The sequence below is a fragment of the Embiotoca jacksoni genome, unplaced genomic scaffold (genome assembly GCF_022577435.1).
Source record: "Embiotoca jacksoni isolate LCO1_2020_lvr unplaced genomic scaffold, fEmbJac1.0.p SCAF_12, whole genome shotgun sequence".
NCBI lineage: Eukaryota > Metazoa > Chordata > Actinopteri > Embiotocidae > Embiotoca > Embiotoca jacksoni.
This window is the reverse complement of record NW_027185252.1, coordinates 12427527-12450023: the sequence shown is the minus strand read 5'-3', so window position 1 is coordinate 12450023 and position 22497 is coordinate 12427527. Positions and strand designations below refer to the sequence as shown.

The 22497-nt window shown below is 43.8% G+C and overlaps 2 protein-coding genes across 5 annotated transcripts in view; one reads left to right on the top strand and one right to left on the bottom strand.

Moving 5' to 3' along the window:
* Nucleotides 1-19393, top strand: part of slc35f3b (solute carrier family 35 member F3b) — a 54631-nt gene extending 35238 nt beyond the window's left edge. For 2 of the 4 annotated variants that reach the window (XM_069144881.1, XM_069144883.1), the window contains 7 exons: nucleotides 3624-3680; nucleotides 7953-8292; nucleotides 12644-12863; nucleotides 15380-15505; nucleotides 15984-16176; nucleotides 16287-16376; nucleotides 16647-19393. In XM_069144881.1, the coding sequence (XP_069000982.1) occupies nucleotides 3624-3680; nucleotides 7953-8292; nucleotides 12644-12863; nucleotides 15380-15505; nucleotides 15984-16176; nucleotides 16287-16376; nucleotides 16647-16888 (1268 nt within the window). In that variant the 3' untranslated portion in view covers nucleotides 16889-19393. The remainder of the gene's footprint in view (nucleotides 1-3623; nucleotides 3681-7952; nucleotides 8293-12643; nucleotides 12864-15379; nucleotides 15506-15983; nucleotides 16177-16286; nucleotides 16377-16646) is intronic. The other 2 variants (XM_069144882.1, XM_069144884.1) reach the window with 1 other exon arrangement.
* On the bottom strand, nucleotides 19387-22317 carry LOC138195457 (5-hydroxytryptamine receptor 1D). Its single transcript, XM_069144880.1, has 3 exons — nucleotides 22083-22317; nucleotides 21506-21666; nucleotides 19387-21383 (listed from the first exon to the last, which is right to left on the bottom strand). Exons 1-3 carry the CDS (start codon nucleotides 22249-22251, stop codon nucleotides 20115-20117), a joined length of 1599 nt encoding a protein of 532 aa, XP_069000981.1. The 5' UTR covers nucleotides 22252-22317; the 3' UTR covers nucleotides 19387-20114.
* Nucleotides 22318-22497: the final 180 nt, after the last annotated feature.

The window sequence follows — 22497 nt, the reverse complement described above, 5'->3', positions numbered from 1 at the left end:
GTGGTCTTCCCTTTTTTTCTTCTTATTTTTTGGGGTCCAGTTAACGTAAGTAATTGGTTGTTTTCAGATTTGCGCATGAACTTCTAGTTTTCCTACATTTCTTACTGCCACTGGGTCATCAACATTTCTGCAGGAATGGTCACCTTGTGCTTTGAGAAAGAGGTAGAACAGTCACCAATCAATGTTAATATCAGTCTTAGTGGTAAAATTGTCATTATTAAGGCTCATAACAAAACTATCTATCATCACTTGGTTTTATTTTGTAAAACAGTAATAGTCTATTCTGGGTTTATACTGCTGTCTCCTGCAGCTACTAGTTTGATTCACTGTCTTCATCTGGAGTATTCACCGCTTCCTCTGTGTTCTCGTGACAAACTCACCCGACCATCGGCCCAGGGATGATAAGTATTGATTTCATTTTAAATGTGTTTCCAGTGATGGTGTCTTTGGGGAATGTGCGTGTTGTTCCTGTGCTGTCAGAGGCAGGGGTAAGAAGTTCATTAAAGTCCCTTTAATCTCTCTAATTTCATTACATGCTCTGAAACAGAGCAGGCGCCTTGTAAGAGGGATTCAGTGAACAGTCGGCCCTCGGGGAGCTGCTCATATTTCTTCAGCTGCTGTTGTGGGCACACTGAACCTTTACCCCAAGGGCTTCATGCACCTTGACCATAAGTTTCTGTACATCAGTGAGATGACAGCAAATTAAAGTCCCTCACACACAGAAGTAGAGCCTTAGGTCAAAAAGGACACATGATTAGCGTGTTGATAGGAGACTTTGAGCTGTGAAAAAGTGTTTCCCAGTAAAATAACAAATGTGATTGTTTCTTAAATTAAACTTATTCATTTTATTGTGAAAAGCTCAGCAGTTTATATGTCTGTTTGCTCCCTGACTAAAACTAACTGCTCTGTGTAGATACTGCTTTATATGAATGTAAAGTTGGTTAATTTGGCCTGTCTGCCCTGCTCTTTGTGTACATATGAGCATCATCTTTATCTTACTAAAATATGTACATGGGAGTCAAAAAGTAGTGAGATTACAACATTAAAACATTGATTTGGTCAATTCAAGGTGAAGGTCGCAAAACTTTGAATCATCCCCGCTTGACATAAAAATAACACGACACCTTCAAGCATACGACTGCGTCTTGTCCTCGTTTGCATGCGTCTTATTTGTATGCAAGTGTGTTTTCTGTTCTTTGTGTGCACAGAAACAAGCTCAGTATGGAGATGAGGCTACATCTGACAAAACAGAGGGCAAACATACATGAACATATTTTTAACCAGCATCAGTTAGAAGGTCACTGGGAGCAGTGATGCCTTTAATTTTGAAGCGTCTTAGCTCCATTAAAAATGTTGGGTCTTGCTTTCTTCCTCTGAGTGTAATAGGAGTTGAGTTTGATGGTTGTCAGAGGAGTGAAAGGGAAGCCTTCTTTTCTTGTGAAATTCATTTTTAAAGCCAGTGAAAAGGGGGCTTTCTCGCTCGATTGATAAGTGTGCAATGAATACACAATGGCAGTTATTTTATTTTATTAAGAGGCCAGGCATTTGCTCAGGCTGAGCTCAGGAAGCTCAGTTTCAGTGTAATGAACGAGATTTCACTGAATTTGAGATATGTTGCTGGACTTCTTTGCGGCATATCATATTTGTATTTTGTATAACTGTAACAGTGTAGTTAGTTTTTCATCTTTAAACAAAATCCTCTACAAATGTGTAAAGAAGAAGCTGTGAGCTATAATCCTAAATAGAGGGAGTTGATCCGAAAGCTTTGGTCGGTGTGCAGGAAGACTGCCCATCCTCTCCAAAGTGCAGTAGACTACATGGCACAGTGTTGGTGGGCCTAAAAGGCTAATTATTACCAATAATTTAACAAACTGAAATAAAAAATATATAGTTCAGCCATTTCTACAGCACCTGTGGTAATCCTGAAATGCCTGGAAATAGTGTCAGCAAAAATGTTTGCTGTGTGTTTCGATGCATTTCATCTGTGGAAATGACTGAGCTGGCAGTTTTTTGATAAACTTACTTTTTTTCACTTTGAAAAAACTATTGGTCAAAGTGTGAGGGTCATTGTACAGCAGTGATATAATGGAAGGGTGTTTAAGAAGTCCTAACTCAGGTTAATGTAAGTCTCATAGAGTCCTTGTGTTATCAGTGGCCTTGGGGTGCAGAGAGGGAGTGAAGCCAGTGTTTGGGCAGACGCTCAGCGTGTACACCTGCGGTGGTTGCCTATCCATTACTTCAACAGGGACGCTGTGGCCAGTCTTTTGAATATTGATTTGTCACGGAAAGTGTGGGGACTCTTTCCAGTCTGTTAAATTGCAGCTCGATCACTCTCTTTTCACTGTTATGAGGGACTGCAATAGAGAGGGAGGGTAATGCTGTCGGTCAGTGTACCTGGTGCCAGTTATGATTATTATTCTGCTCTAACACACACACACACACACACACACACAATCACACTCTGCTCGCTTGCACACAGTGTTTTGTCGTGTCACCGACCAATGAGGCGTCAGGAGGTCGCAGCACTGACCTGCATCACGGGCATCTGTTGAACCAGCTGGGCAGGTCGAGGCAGTGACAAACAACAAGTTTGCTACTCGGTGAGGAAGTCGCTTCGTTGTCCTCTGAGGTTGAAGGAGAAACCAGTTGAGAGCGAAGGAGAGTGGGATCAGTAACAACTGTCCCACCCTTGTCTGCCCTTCCGGGCCTTTGTCCCCTCCGCCCATGTGGTCCTTACCTACACAGCAGGGTGTGTTTTCCGCCTGTCTCTCTGTCATGTTATTGAGCGGGACAGGCTTGTCAGAGGAGCCTGCTGTGATGTGTTGGAGGTTCTCTGACTGACAGCTTGGTGAGGCCAAGCTGTCACTGCCAAGTATCACAGACTCCCACTGTCTGTCAGACACTGAGGTTACAAAGACAGGGACTGTTGTCTGTCAGTGTTCTGCCTGTCTGTCTGACTGCGTCTCTGCCATGATGAAGCCACCACCTTTCTGTGATAAGACATTTGTACTTAATACTTTGTGAAAAATCTATAAATGGTCTTAATTTTCAAACAAACACAGACTAACATCTCTTAAGACTCTGCTTTTGATTTGCATGTCAGAAATGACAAACCAAATAAGTCAACATGGCATTGAAGGAGTTATTTTTATAAAGGTATTGATTCAGTGATTGATGCTGTGTGACAGCCATGAACAAGTTTAAACAGGAACAGCACTGCATTTGTTTGCTTGTTTTGAATCTAGAGTATTACACCCAAGAGGTTTAGTTAAAGGGTTCACCTAAATAATAAAACAAAAATCAAAAACCAACAAAAACCATCTTTTTAGGTACTTCAAGTTGTGCATAAATATACAGTTTTACAGATATTTTTTTTTGAGAACGGAGATTTCTGCCATTAGCCTTTTGAAATGAAAGTGAATGTCAAAACTTTGCACATTAAAATGAATGAACCCTTTAAAGCAGAGGTTCCCAAACTTTTCAGACTATGTACAAACCTAAAAAATATTTTTCATTGAATAAAAGTAATTGATTTAACTATGTAATAGCCTCAGCAAGGTTAAATAACATCAACATTACACTACTGTTTCAAAATCCCAAAATGCATTTATGTTTCCTTCTAGAAGTGACGCCGCTCGACGACTCAACCGTCCACGCCGACTCCTGTTTAGCATTGAAAGGTTCGTCAGCGTCTTCACTTTCCTCACTCATTCTTCTCCCTAAAATCACCAACTGTGGAAACCGAATCTGACTGCGCCAAGCTAACGTTAACATTATGTAAATTGCAATGTGATGTAACGTTACGCTACGTCGCCAAGCACAGGCAAATAATATCTCGAGGGTATTTAAATGATTAACGGCTAATTTTTTTCCATCATTGTAACGTGATGTTGGCTCGAATAAAATGAAATGACATTTTGTTGGACTTGGAGCAGTTGGAGTCCAATTGTTGGGCCTTTAAGCAAAGCTCTTGTGCACCACCAGGTGGAGCTTTATATACCATTAGTGGTAGAGTTTGAGAATCACTGCTCTAAAGTATTCATTTACTGTTCGTGGTATAAAGTATGCATGTGGCCATGAAAGGACTTCACCCTATAATGTTTGATGATGAGCATGACAGTGAGTAAATTACATTAGTCAATTCACATAGTCCACAAGACAACCCAGCAGATAGTGAGACAAGAAGAAGTGTTCCTCTGAAGTGTGTATGGGTGATTGATCTGTTTACCCTCTTGAATCACTGAGGCAGAGCGCTGCAGTGCACTCTCACTCCCACGGAGGTGTTGCCAAACAACCAAACAGACAAAACTCTCTCTTACCTCGATATAGTTGAGGTCCCGAACAAACCAGCACAAGCCTGATGCTATCATCACTGCCGCCTGCGAGGATCTTTTATTCTCGCTCTGTGGGAAGCAGGGCGGCGCAGAGAGCGGTGGATGGCGTGGGCGGTGGCCTGTTCAGGGAGCAACAGAGGGACATAGCAGGGCTTTCTCGGCCTGTCACGGCCAGGTTCTGTGAAGTGTAAGAGCAGGCAGTCAGGCAGGCAGGACTCTGCTGGCACGTTTGGGATTTGCAGCTATCAGCAGGAGAGATCTGCACTGCAGAGACTGCAGGGGGAGGAAGGAGAGCACAAGTGGGAATGAGGCTCGTCGGGAAGCAGGGAAGCACGGACCGAGATGGAAGAAAAGCTGGACAACTGGGTAGTTAATGGCAAGATAAATATCAACACCCATGGGAGTGCTTTGACTCGACCGGGAGTTTGACATGTATTCAATACTTAGCCTACGCTCAGTGTAGGAAAATACCACAGGCAGACAAACAAGGATATAAGACAGACTGATTAGCTGTGCCTTTAGTCTTGACAAGACTGATACACCTACAGATGTTCACACAGCTGGAATAGTCTCACCCAAATTTAGTGGATTAGTGTTGATTAAGGAAAAAAACTTTACTTGGTTTGCTGTAATAAAGACCCAGTGGGGCTAAAATATGATCATCTCTGACAACAAGTGCTTCAAGCATCATAGTAAAATCTTCTATTAACACTTTTTATAGACTTCGGGCAACCTTTCTCTGTGCATATTGGTGTTAGTGTGCCTGAGTTCATCTGAGTGGTTGGGATGAACACATTTGAGGAGGCAACAAGGAAGGCAGAAAACAGCTGTCAGAGTGGATCAAGAGCTGCTCCCACAAGGATGCCAAACACGTCCTTCCTGTCTTTAGGGATTTCACAGATGCCTGTTAGGATCCATTTAAGTACATTGGGACATAGAATGGGTTGAATGAATGGAGATGTTTCATATAGTGTTAAACTAAGCATCTTTGGCAATACAGAAATCTCCAACTGAGCCAAATCTAATTCTGTTTTAATGTGGAAAAGGCTGAGACTAATTATGAAATATTTTTTAAAAGTATGCATAGAGTTGCCTGTGCTGCAAACACCTTGATGACCTTGACAGTTGACATTTGATTATGGACTGATGAGGTTAAGAGCTTTCAGTTCATCATATAGCAGTTACAGAAGAGTCTTTGAGTGTTTGATTCATGGTGTTAGTCGCTTCAAATGTCATTAGCCGAGGAGCCTTTCTATGTCGCTCAGCCACTCCACTGACCCAGCTCCTTCACACTGATGAGTCGAGCTATGCACCGGCGGCTGAGATTGATACGGTATCATTAGTCACCGTCAGTCTACGTGTTAAAGAAATGTGGTTGCTTTCAGTCATCAGTCTGTGCTTCAATGATAACAAATACATTTACTCAGATGATTTAAATCTCAGCAGCTTTAATCGATAGTTTTTTTGACTCTGCTTTATTTGATCAAAGATAGAATACATTATATTTAAGTATTCTAACAGCTTTGATGTAGAGTGTGGGCTGTGCAATATCAGAAATGCTGTCATGACACTTATCAAAGTGTGCCAGAGCTGGAAATGCTTAGCTGGGCCCGAGAGCCTATCTGGGGGCTGATTGGCTTGGCCCATCACTGCATTTGGAAGATTAAACTGTGGTGCAGCACAGAGAAGTGGTCAGAGCCACGGGATGTGGGACGGAGGCCCAGCAAGGACAAAAACTGGGCAGCATAAACAAGAGATGACCTTCAGAACAAGACAAAGAGGCTTGGAGCTCAGAATAGAGAAACTTAATTCTCACCCTTGTGCACAAGACTTTGATAGACATCCATGTGTGCCTGTCTCTTTTTTTGGTCTTTGCTGATTCATCATTTCACTGCAATAACAGACAATGATCTTGAATCATCTTTCATTGCGACCAAATTTGCCCGTGGGCTGTCAGAGCTTTTTGCAGCAGCAGGGAACATTGTTCAGGATGCTCGAACGGTGCGGCATAATTTCATCTTAATTGCATAACTTTTGGTGTTTACAGTAGATAAACAGAATGTGGATCACTTGTGCATTCAGTAGGTAGCCTGGGGAAGCCGGGGCATTAGCATTAGAGGCGATAGTCATCAGGGAAGTTAATCTGCGATATGGTGCGACCACCTGGCGAGGTCAGAGGCAGCTCCTCCAGCAAGAATGAGTCGCCTCATTGGGCGTGATGGATGTCCTCTTCCACAGCTCTTTTATAAAATACGCAGCAAGCCGCTTATAATAGACGATGGGTGTTCCCTGTTTATTACACAGACCACTTTAACATGGAGTGTATCATCGGTGCTAGGTATGTGGCAACAAACTGACACAGGACAATTACAACAACATGAGAGAGTTCAGCGTCCTGTTGATGCTGTACCATAATCATTATCTCAGTACAACTTAAGTTATATTTATTCCGGTCTCACTGAAGCCTTTTGAAGTGCGTTCTGTATTCCAGTCAGCAGCGTACAGTGCAGATGAATCTGCAAAAGGCTCCCTGCGGATCATCATTACCTCTGGAAACACCACCAGGGAGATCCCTTGTTTTTAACTTTTTGGTAGGTTGGAAGCTACAGAAGATTCATATTATAGAGCCGTTATGAAACAGAACTGACGGGGTCTTTGTTTTCTGTTTTGACTTCTCACTGCTCTGACTGTAAAGCTTTTAGTTTTGTTCTCAGGGGTGACAGCATAGCTACTGTTTGGGTCAGTCTGACATTATTTTAGAGCTTTACTTTGTTACCGTTAGTCAGAGCCAAGAAATATCAACGTATCATCAATACACAATGTGATTTAGTGATAAAAGGAGGCAGATAATATGTCTGATTGTTATGTGCTGAATCAGAGGACCTGAACATTTGAAAGACCGTCTTGAATGCTGCGTTTCACCCTGTTAAGTTTTATACATTCACACGTGATTATACTGCTTAGCCCAAACTGTTTAGAGGAGATGACAGCCAGTAAGTCAGCTTGAAGACTCAAGGGAATAGATGACCTTGGTAAGTGAATCGTTTTCAGCGCGGAGTGGGTGTGAGTGGGATGGAAAACGTCAGGTCAACACTTTTCTTTGTTACTGTTAAAGTGAGACGTATGGAGGCTGTCAGGTTTTGACAGGAGAAATAGAAAAGTTGAGTGTTGCTCTGTGTGCCTTTGCACGCTCGGTAAAAACTCACATGCCATTGTAACCCACGAGGTCGTCGTGGATTGGATATCAGATCTGCCCTCTTTTGTCCTCTGTTTGGCTGCCGCCTGTCACACTTGATCACCACATTTTGAAACTCGGATGTCTGATTGATTACCTTCAAGTTCAATTAAACTTCCAATGGAGCTATTTTTATCTGGAAAAAAGACGACATGAAGTCACTCGCACAAATAGTCTCCTGCACGAGCTCCATGCTCAGACTTGCAGCCAAAAATAATCAATATATGTACATATTTTCTAAACATTAGAACTTATAGAAAAGTAACTTATAGACGCAACATCTTTTTTTTTCTGTTTGAAATGTGCTTGTTTCATGTAATAACTTACTTAAAGGTAAACAAAAGTTTACTGTGATGATCTAATGCGTATGTGTCCATCTACAGGAGAAGACCGTACCAGAGAGAATGTGGTGGGCACCACAGACGCACAGACCGGTGGTGCAGCAGGAGCAGAGTCCAGCTCCAGCAGACGGAGGCTCCACTGCTGCATCAGAGTAACGACCGTACAGGTGCGGAAGGTCCTGTGGGGGGTCGCCATGGTGATGTGCGTGTGCTCGTCCTGGGCAGGCTCCACCCAGCTGGCCAAGCTGACCTTTAAGCAGTTCGACGCCCCCTTCACCCTCACCTGGTTTGCCACCACCTGGAACTGCCTCTTCTTCCCCCTCTATTACATTGGCCACCTGTGCAAGAGCCCGGAGAGGCAGACACCCAGGCAGAGATTCAGGTGAGACCCCTCTCACTGCATCGGGACAATACAAGCAAGCAAGCTATGCTTATATTGCACTTGTCAAAACAAAAGTTATAAGGCGGTTTACAGGGAGAAACAAAGGGACAGAGATAGATAGAACAAACGGCGAGGATGGCATATTAAATAAACAGAGATAAGTGTGTAACCTCAGGAGTAAGCCAAACAAGCTCCTAAAAACAAATATGTTTTGGTTTGTCTTATCTAAAACCTTGTGGGAGAGTCAAAGAGCAGCAACAGTGGGGAGAGCGATATGGATTTCAGTGTGTAGGAATGTTCTTCACGGTGAACCCTGGCCACCTTTAAACACCATTAAAAATAAGCAATCAGTCATGTTGACTAAGGTTTTGGGTTTATTTCAATGCTGTGTGTTTTTTCTTATTATGGCTAACAATGCAAAAAATACTCCCCACGTCAAAATATTAAAGAACAGAACTGACTCAGAAAAAAGTAAATGTTAACTAGAGTCAGTTTTCGTTACACAATTAATCATACAAAGTACAGCAATAATACAGTTTCACAAAATAGAACATTACGATGCAGTCATCATATATCAAAGTTGGTCTCTCAACTATTAACAAATTAACAATGTTTCATAATTGCCCTTCATAGAGATAAAACCCACAGAGAGATCTCCAAATAGAGGTCTCTAGACAAGCCAGGGAAGACATCAGTTGATAAAGAGGACAGAAACAAGATGTTGTTTTATTTTCCCAAGCCTTTCTTTTTATCTTTTATTTTATTTTAAACCAGCATGGAATCAAGCAAAGGTCACGAGTATATTAGTTAGGATGAGTAAAAATAGCAGAGAAGCAGAATGAATCCATTGAAGAAGTCAGTTCGATCACAAAGCAAAATTAAACATAGAAGATATATGATGTTTCGTATTGTAGCAGTGTGCTTATGGGGATGTTTTAAGTAAATTTGACAACACTCTACCAAATTGGTTTAGTTTCTATTTTCTTTCTTTATAAGGAAACCAACACCTCATGTTAAATCTGTTTCACCAGTTTCCTACTTTAGGACAGCTGTTAATCTTAGTGGAAAAGACCCTCTGTGTTCACTGGTTAGTTGTGCACAGTCACCCACTGTTCAGATTTATTTTTCTGAAATAGCCCAACACACATTTCATTTGGAATATCAGGTTCCCATGGCATCTTTGGGTTGGCTGCTGCTGTTCTCCAAAGTGTGAGAGGTGCTTTCACAGTTGAAACAGTTCATTAACCACGGTCTTTAGACAAAAGTCTTATCTCTGCTACCTGCTGTGCTACTTTCGTGCAAAGAGACAAAGAGGGTGGTGAGGTAGAAGGGGTGGTGAGCGGGTTACGCTGTATTTCGGATTCTCCTCTGTGTTGCAAGTCTTTATTGTTTCGAGGGCTTACACAAGGATCTGGGGCTGGGCTCCTCGGCCGCAGCTGATGTGCTCTGAATATCAATCACTCCGTTTCCAGCGTGTTTATTCAAATTATGCCGGTGGATTTCAGACAACGCGGAGAAATAGAGATGACATTTGTAATAACTGAACTGCCTCCTTATATAAAACGGAGGCCAAACTAGAGGTAAGGACTGGACATTAGCAATAGCTGGTTTCTGTCCTCACAAATGTGAGTGGAGAGGATTGTCACTGTAAGAGGCTCTTCGTTACGGGGTGTCTGCACCACACCGTTCCTGCTGTATCAACTTGATATTTACATGAAAGATAATAGCTGCAAAATGAACCTGCCCGATATCACACCAGAGCGTGTAATACACTCATCAGTCCACTAGGGGTTAAAGTGTCAGTGTGACATTTTGTCAAACGGCAACCAACAGTGATTTCACGCGTCGGTTTGTTAACTGCCTTTCTAAAGCCTCGCGCTTGACTTTATGTCTGGCGCCATCTTGCTAGTTTGGAGCAGTTTGGAGGCATAAGTGACCATATTGGGACGAAGTGGGGAGGAGAGAGCGGTGGATCTGATTCGATCTTATTGGAAACCCGATGATACTACGTCCCGTCCACCGATAGCCGTAAACTGACTGCGCCACAGGCCTGTCAATCAAAGAGACATGTCCCCAAAAACATGGCTTTTTGAGGCTTATTTTCTAATTAATGACGAGATTAATTTGAGATGGACCACCAGAAAACTAATGTAGTAACTTACGTAACATAGCCAATGTTAAGTGACTCATGTAAGTAACGTGATGTATGTAAGGTTACTTACGCAAAATGACTTATTCTAACCCAAACCATGATCTTTTCCGAAACCAATAAGTTTTTTCCTTTATCCCTAATCTTGTGATATAAAGCGGCTAAACAATACGGCACCTCACTTTTCCTGCCTCGTATAACACTGACACAGTATCCTCTAGTGGACTGACGGGTGTATTACACGCTTTGGTGTGGTTTCACTTTAATTAACTCATAACATCAAGATTGCATGTTCATGTCTTAACCTCATTAAAAGAAGTCCAGAAGTTTAATATGGTTTGACTGTTCGGGGTTATTATAAAAAAAAAAACTTTTAAAAGTCCCTTAATTTGACAGGTTGAAAGGAGGGAAGGATTGATTGTCTCAGTTCATTTCCTCAAATTTCAGTTTGGAAATACTGTCTTATTATATAAGTTCAATGCCCTCACTTCTGTTTGCTAATTTATTTTCCAATACTTAAGAAACCAAATAAAGATTATGGCACCCGAGACCAATTTGCTAGTATAAATAATTTTGAAATGTGGTGCTTCAGCTGTTGACTTCATGATGGTCTAAAATCTGTTTCCATGGTAAATTCACCAACAGAATTGTAGAGCTTAAAAGTCTTTTAAATAGCAGTGCAGAGTGAAGCAGCAAAGAAACCACAGATTTCCTGATTTAGATTTGATGTTGGTGTGGCCACTGTCTGTAATAAAATGATGATAAACTCCAACGTGGTTGTCACTGAATTAGCATTGTGTTTATAGAAAGGCCTTGAGTGGTGGATTTTTAATGCAAACTCAGCGCTCTGGAGTTGATTCATAGTAATGCTGCTCCCCACTATATCCAGCAAGACACTCTGGCAAATGTGTTACCTGCCACTCTGCCGTTATTGCTGCCTCATCGCTTTCCAAGGGCCCAAATGCTTTCAGGGTAAATGGTTTAACTTAAGAGTCCTGTAAACAGCAGCAGTCAAAAATGCATGAATGTTATGTTTTGAACTTCGGGGGGGAGGGCGGAGTCATAGTTTCGGGGGAAAATCTATCATTGTTGCCTTCACAGCAAAGCAACATATCATCATATTGAGTTGACAGCTTAATAAGAGAGTGGGCAGGACCACTGTGAAGTACTCTGATACAGATAATGTCACGGTTAGGCTCCTCTCTAACATTACAAAGAGTGTGACACAGTGACTCAGGCTGCTAGTTTTTGGACTGTCAGCTTTTATTCAAGGATGTTTTCATCCAGCTTCTCGTGTGGACTAAAAAAACTATTGTGGGCACTTCTTCTCAAGTTCTGACTTCAGCCAGAATTTAGTGAAGATATCCACTCAAACACATCCATAGTATCTGACTGAGCTTCAGGAATACAGCCCTTAAAGTTGAATCACTGAGTGTCACCGGATTTAGTTTTGCTTCCAAAGTTTGTCCATTAAGATCAAGCTAACTAGAATTCCTTATACTGAGTCATTTAATCACAAATACGTGTTTCCTCATGTCCCTCCATCATTACACACACATGGAATTTCATACCCAGAAACTGATCTTGTGACAAGTAATGCAGAGAAAGGAGGAAGTCGAAAGTAACAAACGTCTTCCTCTTGTTATAGTAAAACACCAAACAACTTTTTCTTTGATTCACCAACAAACAGCCCTGCAGAAATGATCCCAGTTTGTTGTCATGCTTGAGCGTATGTGTCCAATACAACAAATGAAGATCACTCCTACACTGTAACTGCTTAGCTGTTTCCCTGATTTCTACTGCCATTAAAAACAAATCATAAAACAAATCATAAAAAAAACACCTGCGGGGGAAATAAAATGTTTCATTGAAGGGGACAGCTGAATGTATAACTTTAAGGCCTTGTGGGACAGCAGATTGTATTCTTAAATATTTACTAATTTCTCAAAGATGGTAGAGTTGGTCCCACATGCACTTCGATGAGGGACCAGCATCATTTAGATGTAACTGTTGATTTTGGAAATACTGTACTCACTCATCACAGATTAGTGTCTCTGCTATCGCTTGTTCAGATAGAGCTGTTTATGCCCCCTAAATGTTGATTAAAGTCCCGGACCGTCATGATATTTATCAACTTTTAAATTACAGTGTACGATATTGTCAATCTGCTAACGCCTTGCTCTGCATTACGTTTCTACACAGGGAGTGCTGTCGGTTTTTCGGGGACGACGGGCTGACACCCAAGGTGTTTTTCACCAAGGTCGCTCCCTTTGGCCTTCTGTGGATCCTCACCAACTACCTGTATCTGCAGGCCCTCAGGAAGATCAACACAACAGACGTGTCGGCGCTCTTCTGTTGTAACAAAGCCTTCGTCTTCCTGCTGTCTTGGATTGTACTCAGAGACCGCTTCATGGGGGTCAGGGTGAGTACGTCAGCAGTTTGCTGCTTCCAACACAAAACTTTGTGGCTGTATCTTTAGATTAGAGTTTAAGTCAGGCACAGGCTGCAGAAGGCAAAGTGGAGTGTAAAACAATGACTGTATCTGCTGGGCTTGCAACTTTCATCTGTAATAAACAAGAAAATGACAAACAAGAGTCATTTTCATGATGTAATTGATACAAATTTAAAAGAAAAGGAGCTTGTCTTAGGTTACATAGCATCAGCGTAGCTTTTGTTTGTTGGTATCTGATGTATGAAGAGATAATATCTTTTAGTTTAATGCTCACATGCCTTGTATCTTGAATAATGACATGTTTGACTGAATTTAGTGAATTGACCAGTACAGGTAAAAAAAAACCTATTGGTTTATCTGATTTATGAGTAGCTCTACAAATTGGTGATTTTCTTCTCAACAGATTGAATCCGTTTGATAATGTTCAGACCTATAAAGAGGAAAAAGTGTCCTGTTTTTCTTTCTATTTTCTATTTTCTAGCTCTCATCTTGGCTCATGTCTTGGGAAAATAAGACATGAGATAACACAATGACCTTCTCTTAACATTAGGCTTCTTTCTGTGCCTCTTATTGCTTTCTCCTTGGAAAGAAAGAAGCCTACTATATTTCCTTTTAAGCTCTAGTGTGAAAGTAAATTTTGTCCTGGAGTGAGTGTGTATCAGCTCAGTTGCGCGGTTCCGTCATCAAGACAAAAAAAAAAAAAATCTGTGTATATTCAGCAACCACCTAAAGGAATGCAAATCATCTGCGATGGTTTGCCAAATTTGCCGTTGCATGCGTGAACCACGTAACGGTTGAGTAGAGAGCAGGCTATCTGTGTGACAGCTGCTTACCCACCAGTGATCAGTGTTGTTCAAATGTAGCTGCTGCTGCTGCTGTGTGTGTGTGTGTGTGTGTGTGTGTGTGTGTGTGTGTGTGTGTGTGTGTGTGTGTGTGTGTGTGTGTGTGTGTGTGTGTGTGTGTGTTTGGGTCACTGATTGGGTCCGGACGAGCAGAGAGAAGTAGAAGAAGAGTGAGGGTTTACCTTTGTGAATTGAGGTATCTCCTGCTCTCCTCCCACTGCACGCCTCAGATGCTTTCATATCTGCAGCCGTCCTGCACTCTGCAGAATGGATTTCCCTTGTTTCTTTTTCTTTCTTTCAGACACTCACAACCACCTCATCTCTCCCTTGTGCATGCCCCAACTCCCAACCCCCATTATTTGCGGTGAAAAGCCCCAGTAAGAGACAAATACTGTAATAATCCGGGTTCTCTCTCTCCGCCTCTCTCTTGCTCCGTTGCTTGGTGGTGGGGATTGCAGCGTTTGGAAGTCTGCAGCAATGCAGGGGATCTTGGATGAGTTTGTCACGAAAGTGAAGGCGGGGAGAGAGAGAGAGCGTGAGGGATGCTAAATCGTTCTTGTTAAACAGGGACGTGGCTTGTTTCAGTCATATTGTGTGCATTAAGAGATTTTATTGGTGGCTGCAGAGTACGAGTGATCCTCAGGTTACGACCTAAAATAAAATAAAGCGAAGAGCCTGACGGTCGACGTGGGACTTGTGTTTAGATGCACGAGTTGTAAAAGGGAGTTAGTAATCCAAGTCCACGTGCTGCAGTAAGAACGCCGCACTCACAATGAGACTGTACGAGATTAGGAAAAGTTGTGACCCTTTTTTCCTCCCCGCTCTCACATTGTGCTGAAACACCTTGCATTGTCGCTGACCCTGTAAGCAAACAGCCGTTCGCAGAAGCGGAAGGTGGAGCCGTGAGTGACGGGAAGCCTGCAGTGCAGAAAGAGCCATTTTGTCGAAGGTGCCTGAGGTGCTTTGGTCAAGCAAAAACACACGGCTCATTTATCTTCCTGACACCTCTTCAATGCAGAGCTAATCCACTCAGCTGGACAGCGTCTTGTCCCCGTCGCTTTTCTTCAGGCCAAACAGTGTACAGTCACAGTATGAACACGGGCACTCAGACGTATAGCACTTCTAAAAATGCAACGTAATCCACGAGAGATTTGGTTTTGGTGCATCAAAGCTGACTGAGACGAGGGATGGTTCGGTGCCAACTTGAAGCTGTGATAATCGCAGAGGCAGGCGGTGGGAGTGAAGCGGGTGGGATGCGGGATCGAGAGGGGGTATTTGGTTTGTAAACACGATGGCGGTGTAACGGAAATCAATGTCAGACAATCAAGGCCAACACCGCAGAAGCTGCCTGTCCTGCACTGGAAGCACTTGCAGTGGGAATGTGAGAGCGGATTTCCTCTGACGTGCCTGCATGTGAGAAAAAGTAAAAGAAAACAAAAACAAATGAGCAGCCTTCAGACTTTAAAATAAACCCCACAAAATAATAATATCATTACAAGCCAGGCCTTGTGAGGCTTGTGATTTGTGCAGTGAATAACAAAGTGGAGGCCATGTGTTCCTGCTGTGTCCCTACACAGCATCTTTATCACCACACAGCATGTTGTCCATCCTTCACTCACTGATGTTCTCTCGCTCTCGCTGCAGATAGTCGCTGCTATCTTGGCCATAGCAGGCATTGTCATGATGACCTACGCCGATGGATTCCACAGCCACTCAGTCATCGGCATCGCTCTGGTCGTGGCTTCTGCATCAATGTCGGCGCTCTACAAGGTATTTGTTTGCATTTCATCCACGTCGAGACTGAGCTCGTGTTCGTCCACAAACCTCTTTTGCGGTGTCACTTTAATTCTCTGTGGAGCAAAACTAAATTGAAATAGCCAAACATATGTATGAATAGTCTCGTCTTATGTAAGAAATCCTGGACCAGCTCCCTTTTAGTTATGTAACCAGGTGGCAAATGACAGGAGGAGATTATGAAATATAAGAGTCAGTCGACAGAAGTGTGAGATAAGCCAGCGTCTGATTTATGGCCTCCGGCTGTGATATCCCGATCAAGAAGGTTGCGGGACATTATTGTTTTGACGGGGTCTGGTCTCCTCTGCTCTGCTGTTTGTGCCGCCTAATGTGATAAACAGACTGCAGCGGCCCCGGGCCAGACACATAGCAGGTGCACCCTCTATAATAATCCTCACTTCCTGAAGGGGGCAGATTTTGTGCATTCATCGCGCTCCTCCCTCTTTGCCCTCAGGTGCTCTTCAAGATGGTCCTGGGCAGTGCCAAATTTGGAGAGGCGGCGCTCTTTCTGAGCATTGTGGGGAGCGCCAACTTTGTTTTCATCAGCTTTGTGCCGGTCATTCTGTATTTTACACACGTGGAGTACATTGGCTCCCCTGGAGACATCCCCTGGGCCTACTTCTGCGGGGTTGCAGCCCTGCTCTTTGGTATGTGATGACACACAAAGCAATATCGTGCATGTAAATCCACACGTCATTTTGACACTGTCGCTGTGTAGTCTGCTGCTGCCGTTTTCTGATTCTGCTTCTTCCTACAGCTTTCAACGTCCTGGTGAACTTTGGCATCGCGATAACATACCCAACATTAATTTCGCTTGGCATCGTCCTAAGTGTTCCTGTAAATGCCAGTAAGTCTCTTGGTGTTGCTCCTGGTCCTCGCTTTTTAGACCGGGTCACCATTTAATATTTGATAGCATTGAAATCCCTCAAAAGTAATCATCTATATTTGATGGAGGATGGAATTTACATTTCAAGCTATGTTCCCTGTCACCGTATGTATGTATTGTCAGTTTATTTGACAAATGTATTATTCAGGATTATTTACAAACCATTTAACACACAGATCATTTACATTAATCCCATTCCTGTCTCATCATTTCTTTCTTGTAATTTTACAGTGGTGGACCTATACACGTGTGAGATTAATTTCAACACGGTGCGCCTCATTGCCGTGTTCATCATTTGCCTGGGTTTCCTCATGCTGCTGTTACCGGAGGACTGGGACCAGTGCATCATCCAGCTCAGCACAAAGCTGCGCAAACGTGAAGAGCCGGCAGAGAGCAGCGGAGAGGCGGGCGCCACCACAGGGCTCAACTGGAGAGGGAGAGGCAGGACCTCCATGTCAACATTTGCACATTGAAATAGCTCCATACAAACACACACACACACACACACACACACACACACACACACACACACACACACACACACACACACACACACACACACACACACACACACACGAACACATTGGATCTGCCTGGTTCCCTGCCTTTTGTTTCGCACAGACTTGGACAGCCCTCGGATCGGTAACATTTGCACCGGGAGGGGGAAGACGCAGCGGGCACAGACTGTGTATTATTCATTTGGCATCCGAGTTGGTGCATGGACTCATATCAATTGTAATCCCTCTTACCCCAAAAATAATCAGGTATAACTGATTGAGTCATGTATTGATTTTGCCGTACCTCGAAATCATTCCATTCGTTCATCACACGTCCTCGCGCCTGGGAAGGCTTGCAAACTTGCCTGATATTTTTCAGTCACGAGACAAACGGACAGACATCTTTCGAGGCAGGCCGAACACCTTGCAGACCAGCAGGCTTTAATATGTGCACATTTACACACGCCTATAAAAATCCAAAGAAGAACGCCTAAAATGCTGAATGCCTGACAACAAAAGGGAGGCCCACGGCGGCATCCCTCAGGTGTACACCTAATGACAAATACCTGCCTTTTGTGCGCTGTACATAGCTGTATTTCACACCTTGGACGTCCTGGAGCTGTGGACCCGATGGGCTCATCTGGAGTGAATGGGACCTGTCTGGACATCTGAGGATCAATCTGAGCTGAAGAAGCTTTCACAATGCCTCTCCCTGTTCATCCTGAGACAAGAGGTCAAGTTCTTTTCAACCACGCTGATTGGCACCCCGTGGTTATGTGCTTTCCTGGGGCTAAAGTCCCACTCTGTCAATACTCACCCGCAGATTAGTCACGAAATACCTAAAACCGGTATCCCTCCTGCTTTTTGTTCTCAGTGCATGAGATGGTTGAGGTTTGTCAAAAGGTGCGAGTGCTTTCCACTCCACGAAGCACCAGCCTCACATTTTCTGTTGACGAACACACTAATAGTTACTAAACCGTAATAACAGTCTATTAAACAGGTAATGTAGGTAAAACGTGTATTTATGTATTGTCATTCAAATAAATTGTAAACTTTCATAATGAATGCGTCAAGCATCCCAATCTTTGGATGGGCTAAAATCTCTGACACATTTCAATAAGACCGACGCGCTTAATGAAAACCCGGAACGGCCCCTTTAATTACTTTGAACATGGACCGTAGCTATCGCTGAGCCTCCCTTTGAATACTTATCTCGTGTAATTCCTGGACTCGTACACATAGAAAACAATCTGTAACGATTGAGTCAAACTGTTTAATTTCGAGCAAAAAGAACCAACCAGGTGTAACACAGTCCACTAGAGGGCGACGTGTCCCGTTTTTGCCTTCACCGAGACGTACAAAGTAAGGCGCCGTCGTTTTAGGCACCAACAACTACGAGGTTAGGTTTTGGAAAAGATCATGGTTTGGGTTAGAGTAAGCAATTTTACACAAGTAGCCCTGCATACGTAATTTAGATACTTGACATGAGTTAAATACGTAACCTAACTACGTCACTTAAAAGAACTCCATGTTGATTTTTGCTCTCTCGTGGATGTGTACACATGACCTCAGTCCCACGACCCTGACTTCTTTGGCCCCGATAATACAGGAGCGCTCACTTTTCACGCCAAGACGAGGCAAAACGTGGCACCGACCGCTCTGTCCTCCGGTGGACTGACGGCTGTGACACCGGGCTGAAATAACAGACAACAGGAAACGGTCTCACTGTGGCTTGAGGAGAGGCGTGACGACACGTGGCTCGCATTTCTCCAGCTCCTCTTTTAATCAAGACAAAGTCTTACTGCGTCCGTTTTCATTTATCACATTTCCGAGGCACGTTAACAAGCAAGATGAAGCCTGAGAGCAACTGAGGCACTCGCCTGGTAGAGCGGTGGTGTAAACTCTGCCTTGTTGTGAATGTATTGAACGTCACTCGACCACACATGCTCACTACGTGCTATCTGTGTTTCACAGTGCCACCACAGACTGCTGCAGAGACACTCTTTAATACGATCCTCATCTGAATGATTTGCTTTTTGTTTTAGTTTTTTTTGGAGCAACCTCTCGATGCATCGCGGCAGGACTATTTTCTATTTTTTGCATTTGGTTGCCGACCAACCTGGAGGGGACAGGAAGTGACATCTACAGAACGAGCATGCACATACTGTATGAGCAGATACAGCTGAGAAGTCCACTTCACTGCCTTTTCTTTGTTTTGCAATAGAGTACATTAGCACTGTTTCCCAATTGTCATTCTCTATGACAATAAATAATAATATTGTATTCCTCTGGAATTATTGCGAGACATAAACGTAAACCTTTGTAAGGAATGATGATTTTTACACCGAGATGCAACATATGATTATCACATTTGAGGAAGAAATACTTAAAACGTAAATAAATGATGGGTTATTAGATCTACTGTTGGGTGTCTTCGAGTGTAATCAAATGTACTATATAAAAATATTTCTTTTCAATACACTTCCTTGTCCAGGTTTGTTCTTCCTCTGTGTTCTGATGTTAGATATTTGATTAATTAATTAGTGGATTAACAGTAAATGAATCTGCAATTTTACAATTTATCATTTCATTCATATTTCAGAATTTCATATTTACTGGATTTACAGCCTTATATGAGGAAATGCAACCTTTCTTTGTTTTATTTAGAAGTATTTGGAGAGGTTTAAAGTGTTGGACGGTCTAATATTACAGATTCAGCTGTGGTAAGTTGTGATGATCAATTTTTAATATTTTGTTCCATTGTATAAACCAAATCAATAAGCAATGAATCTGGGAAATAATTTGCACATCAATTTGATGTGATATGAGCCTTTTCTATAAAACCAAATTGATGTGGCATGAAAGTCAGACATGTCTGAATTAAATTATTTATAGATTAGTTGATGAACCATCTTCATCATCAATTCATTTTTGAAGTTTTTTTTTTTGCTTAGATATCACCTGATTTCAGCTTCTAAAATGTGAATATTTTTTTGTATTATTTAATAATTAAGTAAACATTTTTGGGACTTGGACTGTTTGTCAAACACAATCAAAATGTAATGTCTGGCTTTGGGAACTTCTAACTTTTTTTTTTTTATCAATTAGCATTAGCTGAGACAGTAATTGATAAATTAATTGGTAATGAAAATAATTGTTTATTTCAGTCCTAGTCTGATGCCATAAGTGACAATTGTTCTGACTAACAAATATCATGCTCTACTCTCACTGTTATCTGGCCATAGAGAAAAGTGGCCCTCCGCTCCTCGGTCAGAGCAGAGAAAGGCAGCCTGCTGCCCCCTTGTGGCCGAGAGGGAACCTGCAGGTACTCCACTCTCCCGTCGCCACCAGCATCAGTACACACAGAGGGCGAGGAGGTGATTTCAGGTTGACACGCTTCAAATAGATGCTCCTCAGAGGGATGTTTCAAGTCAGTGCTAACAGCAAAAATGGAGGGGCAATACCTTGAGTTGTCAAAGGTCAAACTCTGAGAGCTAGGAGGCGAGCTGGGACGGGTGGTGGTCAGGGTGCAGAGGTCGCTGCTCCTGCCGTCATCTCCCTCGGCTCTGACCTCCCCTGACCTGCCCACCACACTCCCCAGACGAGCTCGTATTTGTTGCCCGAGTCCCCGAAGAGCGCTTTGGAAACGCTTGCTGAGCAGAGCGTACAGCAGAGGATTGATATCAGAGTTCAGAAGCACCAGCCAGTAGGAGAAGGTGACAGCAGAGGGCGGGACGAGGGTGGACTGGCCTGAGAGTGCGGTTTCTGTGGCCTGAACCAGGGCCACATCGATGTACGGTGTCCAGCAGAGGAAGAAAGCCGCGATGACCAGGAAGAGACGCACCACTCCGTGGCGGTTCTGCAGAGAAGGCCGGGAGGCGCTCTGAGCTCGGAAGGAGAAAATACGTCCGGATGCTGGGTTGTTCTGCTCTGTTGTGGCGTCAAGAGGAGCAGGGTTGATGTAGTTCTCCTTCTCTGCGCTGACCCGAGACACAAACCGTCCACTTATATGATAGATTAACCTCGAGGGGCTCCCACGGTGCTGGTGAGACGAATCCGGATTCCTGCTGCGCTGCACGGACTCCTCCAGAGTGTGAATCCTCCTGGCGTGGCCGCGGGCCACTCGGACAACGCTCGCGTAGCAGAAGAGGATGACCACCGCAGGTACGAGGTAGGAGAGCGCGGCCGTGAAAGCGGTGTAGCTGGGACAGTTGGCCCAGTTCACCGCGCAGCTGTACATGGGAGCCACGTAGCAGATGGAGCTCCAGCCCAGCAGGGGAGGGCAGCTGGTGGCCAGGGCCTGCAGCCAGATCCACAGCGTCACAGCGCACGTCCTCCACAGGGTGCAGCGGGAGCTGTAGCGCAGGCTGTCCGTGATGGAGTGGTAGCGGTCGAGAGCAATAGCGGCAAGTGTCAGCACAGAAGCGGTGCAGAACACGGAGGAGGTGTAACCCACGAACAAACAGAGGTCCTGGCAGGACGGGAGAGAGACGTGACATCCTCACATTACACAGTCAAGAGGATCAAAGGAACATAAGAGGTCATGCTTGAGGTCAAACGTAAAACATTTCACCCGGTTAAGAGGTGACCTACGGTCCAGTCCACCCATCCGTGGTCCACGACGGAGAGGGCGACAAAAGGCATGACCCCGATGCCCACCAGGAGGTCACTGATGGCCAGGTTCACGATCAGCACCGACGCCACCGACCGGAAGCTCTTGGTTGCAGCCACAATAATGATGACAAGAATATTCCCTACAAAGAGAGACAACAAAGCACAGGCGCAAAAGAATGATGCACAAGTCAAACGCCACACAAACATCTTTTCCAGCTGTAACCTGGAAACAGGCAAAAACATCCACACCTGTTATTTAATCACAGAATGCAGAAAATTGCGAACAGAAACGGAAAGATTTGTTCTTATTCCTGAGCTACAGCAGTTTATTACTTGTGAAAATGTTTCCCCAAGATCCCCTAAGACTTGTTAAAATACTTATTTCAGGCCGACAGCAGATAAATGTTTCTGAAATGACGCAAGACACTGAAACCTTTCCATCAGTGGGATCATAAAAAAACAGTGCATCACCGTGTTATGTGATATTACCGAGGCACCGAAACGAGACGTTTTCTCTACGCACTGGAAAATAAAGTGTAAACAGGTTGGTCTGTACCCGTCACGGCACCCAAACACATCAGCACCACGAGAACCTCCAGGACCAGCGGGATCCGCTCCGATGCCCCGAACTCCGCATCCTCGGACCGGCTGGCGTTGACCGCCGCCGCCGCCGCCGCCTGCAGAGACGCCCGGGGCTCCGACCAGGAGCCTTCCGGATCGTCCATTACACACTCAAATAACCTGCTATCTGCACATGGTGAGCCAAGACGGACTCGGAGGGAAAAGACATTACTGTGATCGTCACATGCGCTCCCGTCTGCTCCCATTCCGGTCGGTCTCCAGGTGATCCAGCTCCTTCACCTTTTTCAATGGGAGGGAGGAGGAGCGTGAAGACCTGCTGTTCCTCTACCTTAGTTAACCCTTTCAAGGCTCCTTTTGTTAACGCTTCCCCTTAATTGAATTAAAAAGAG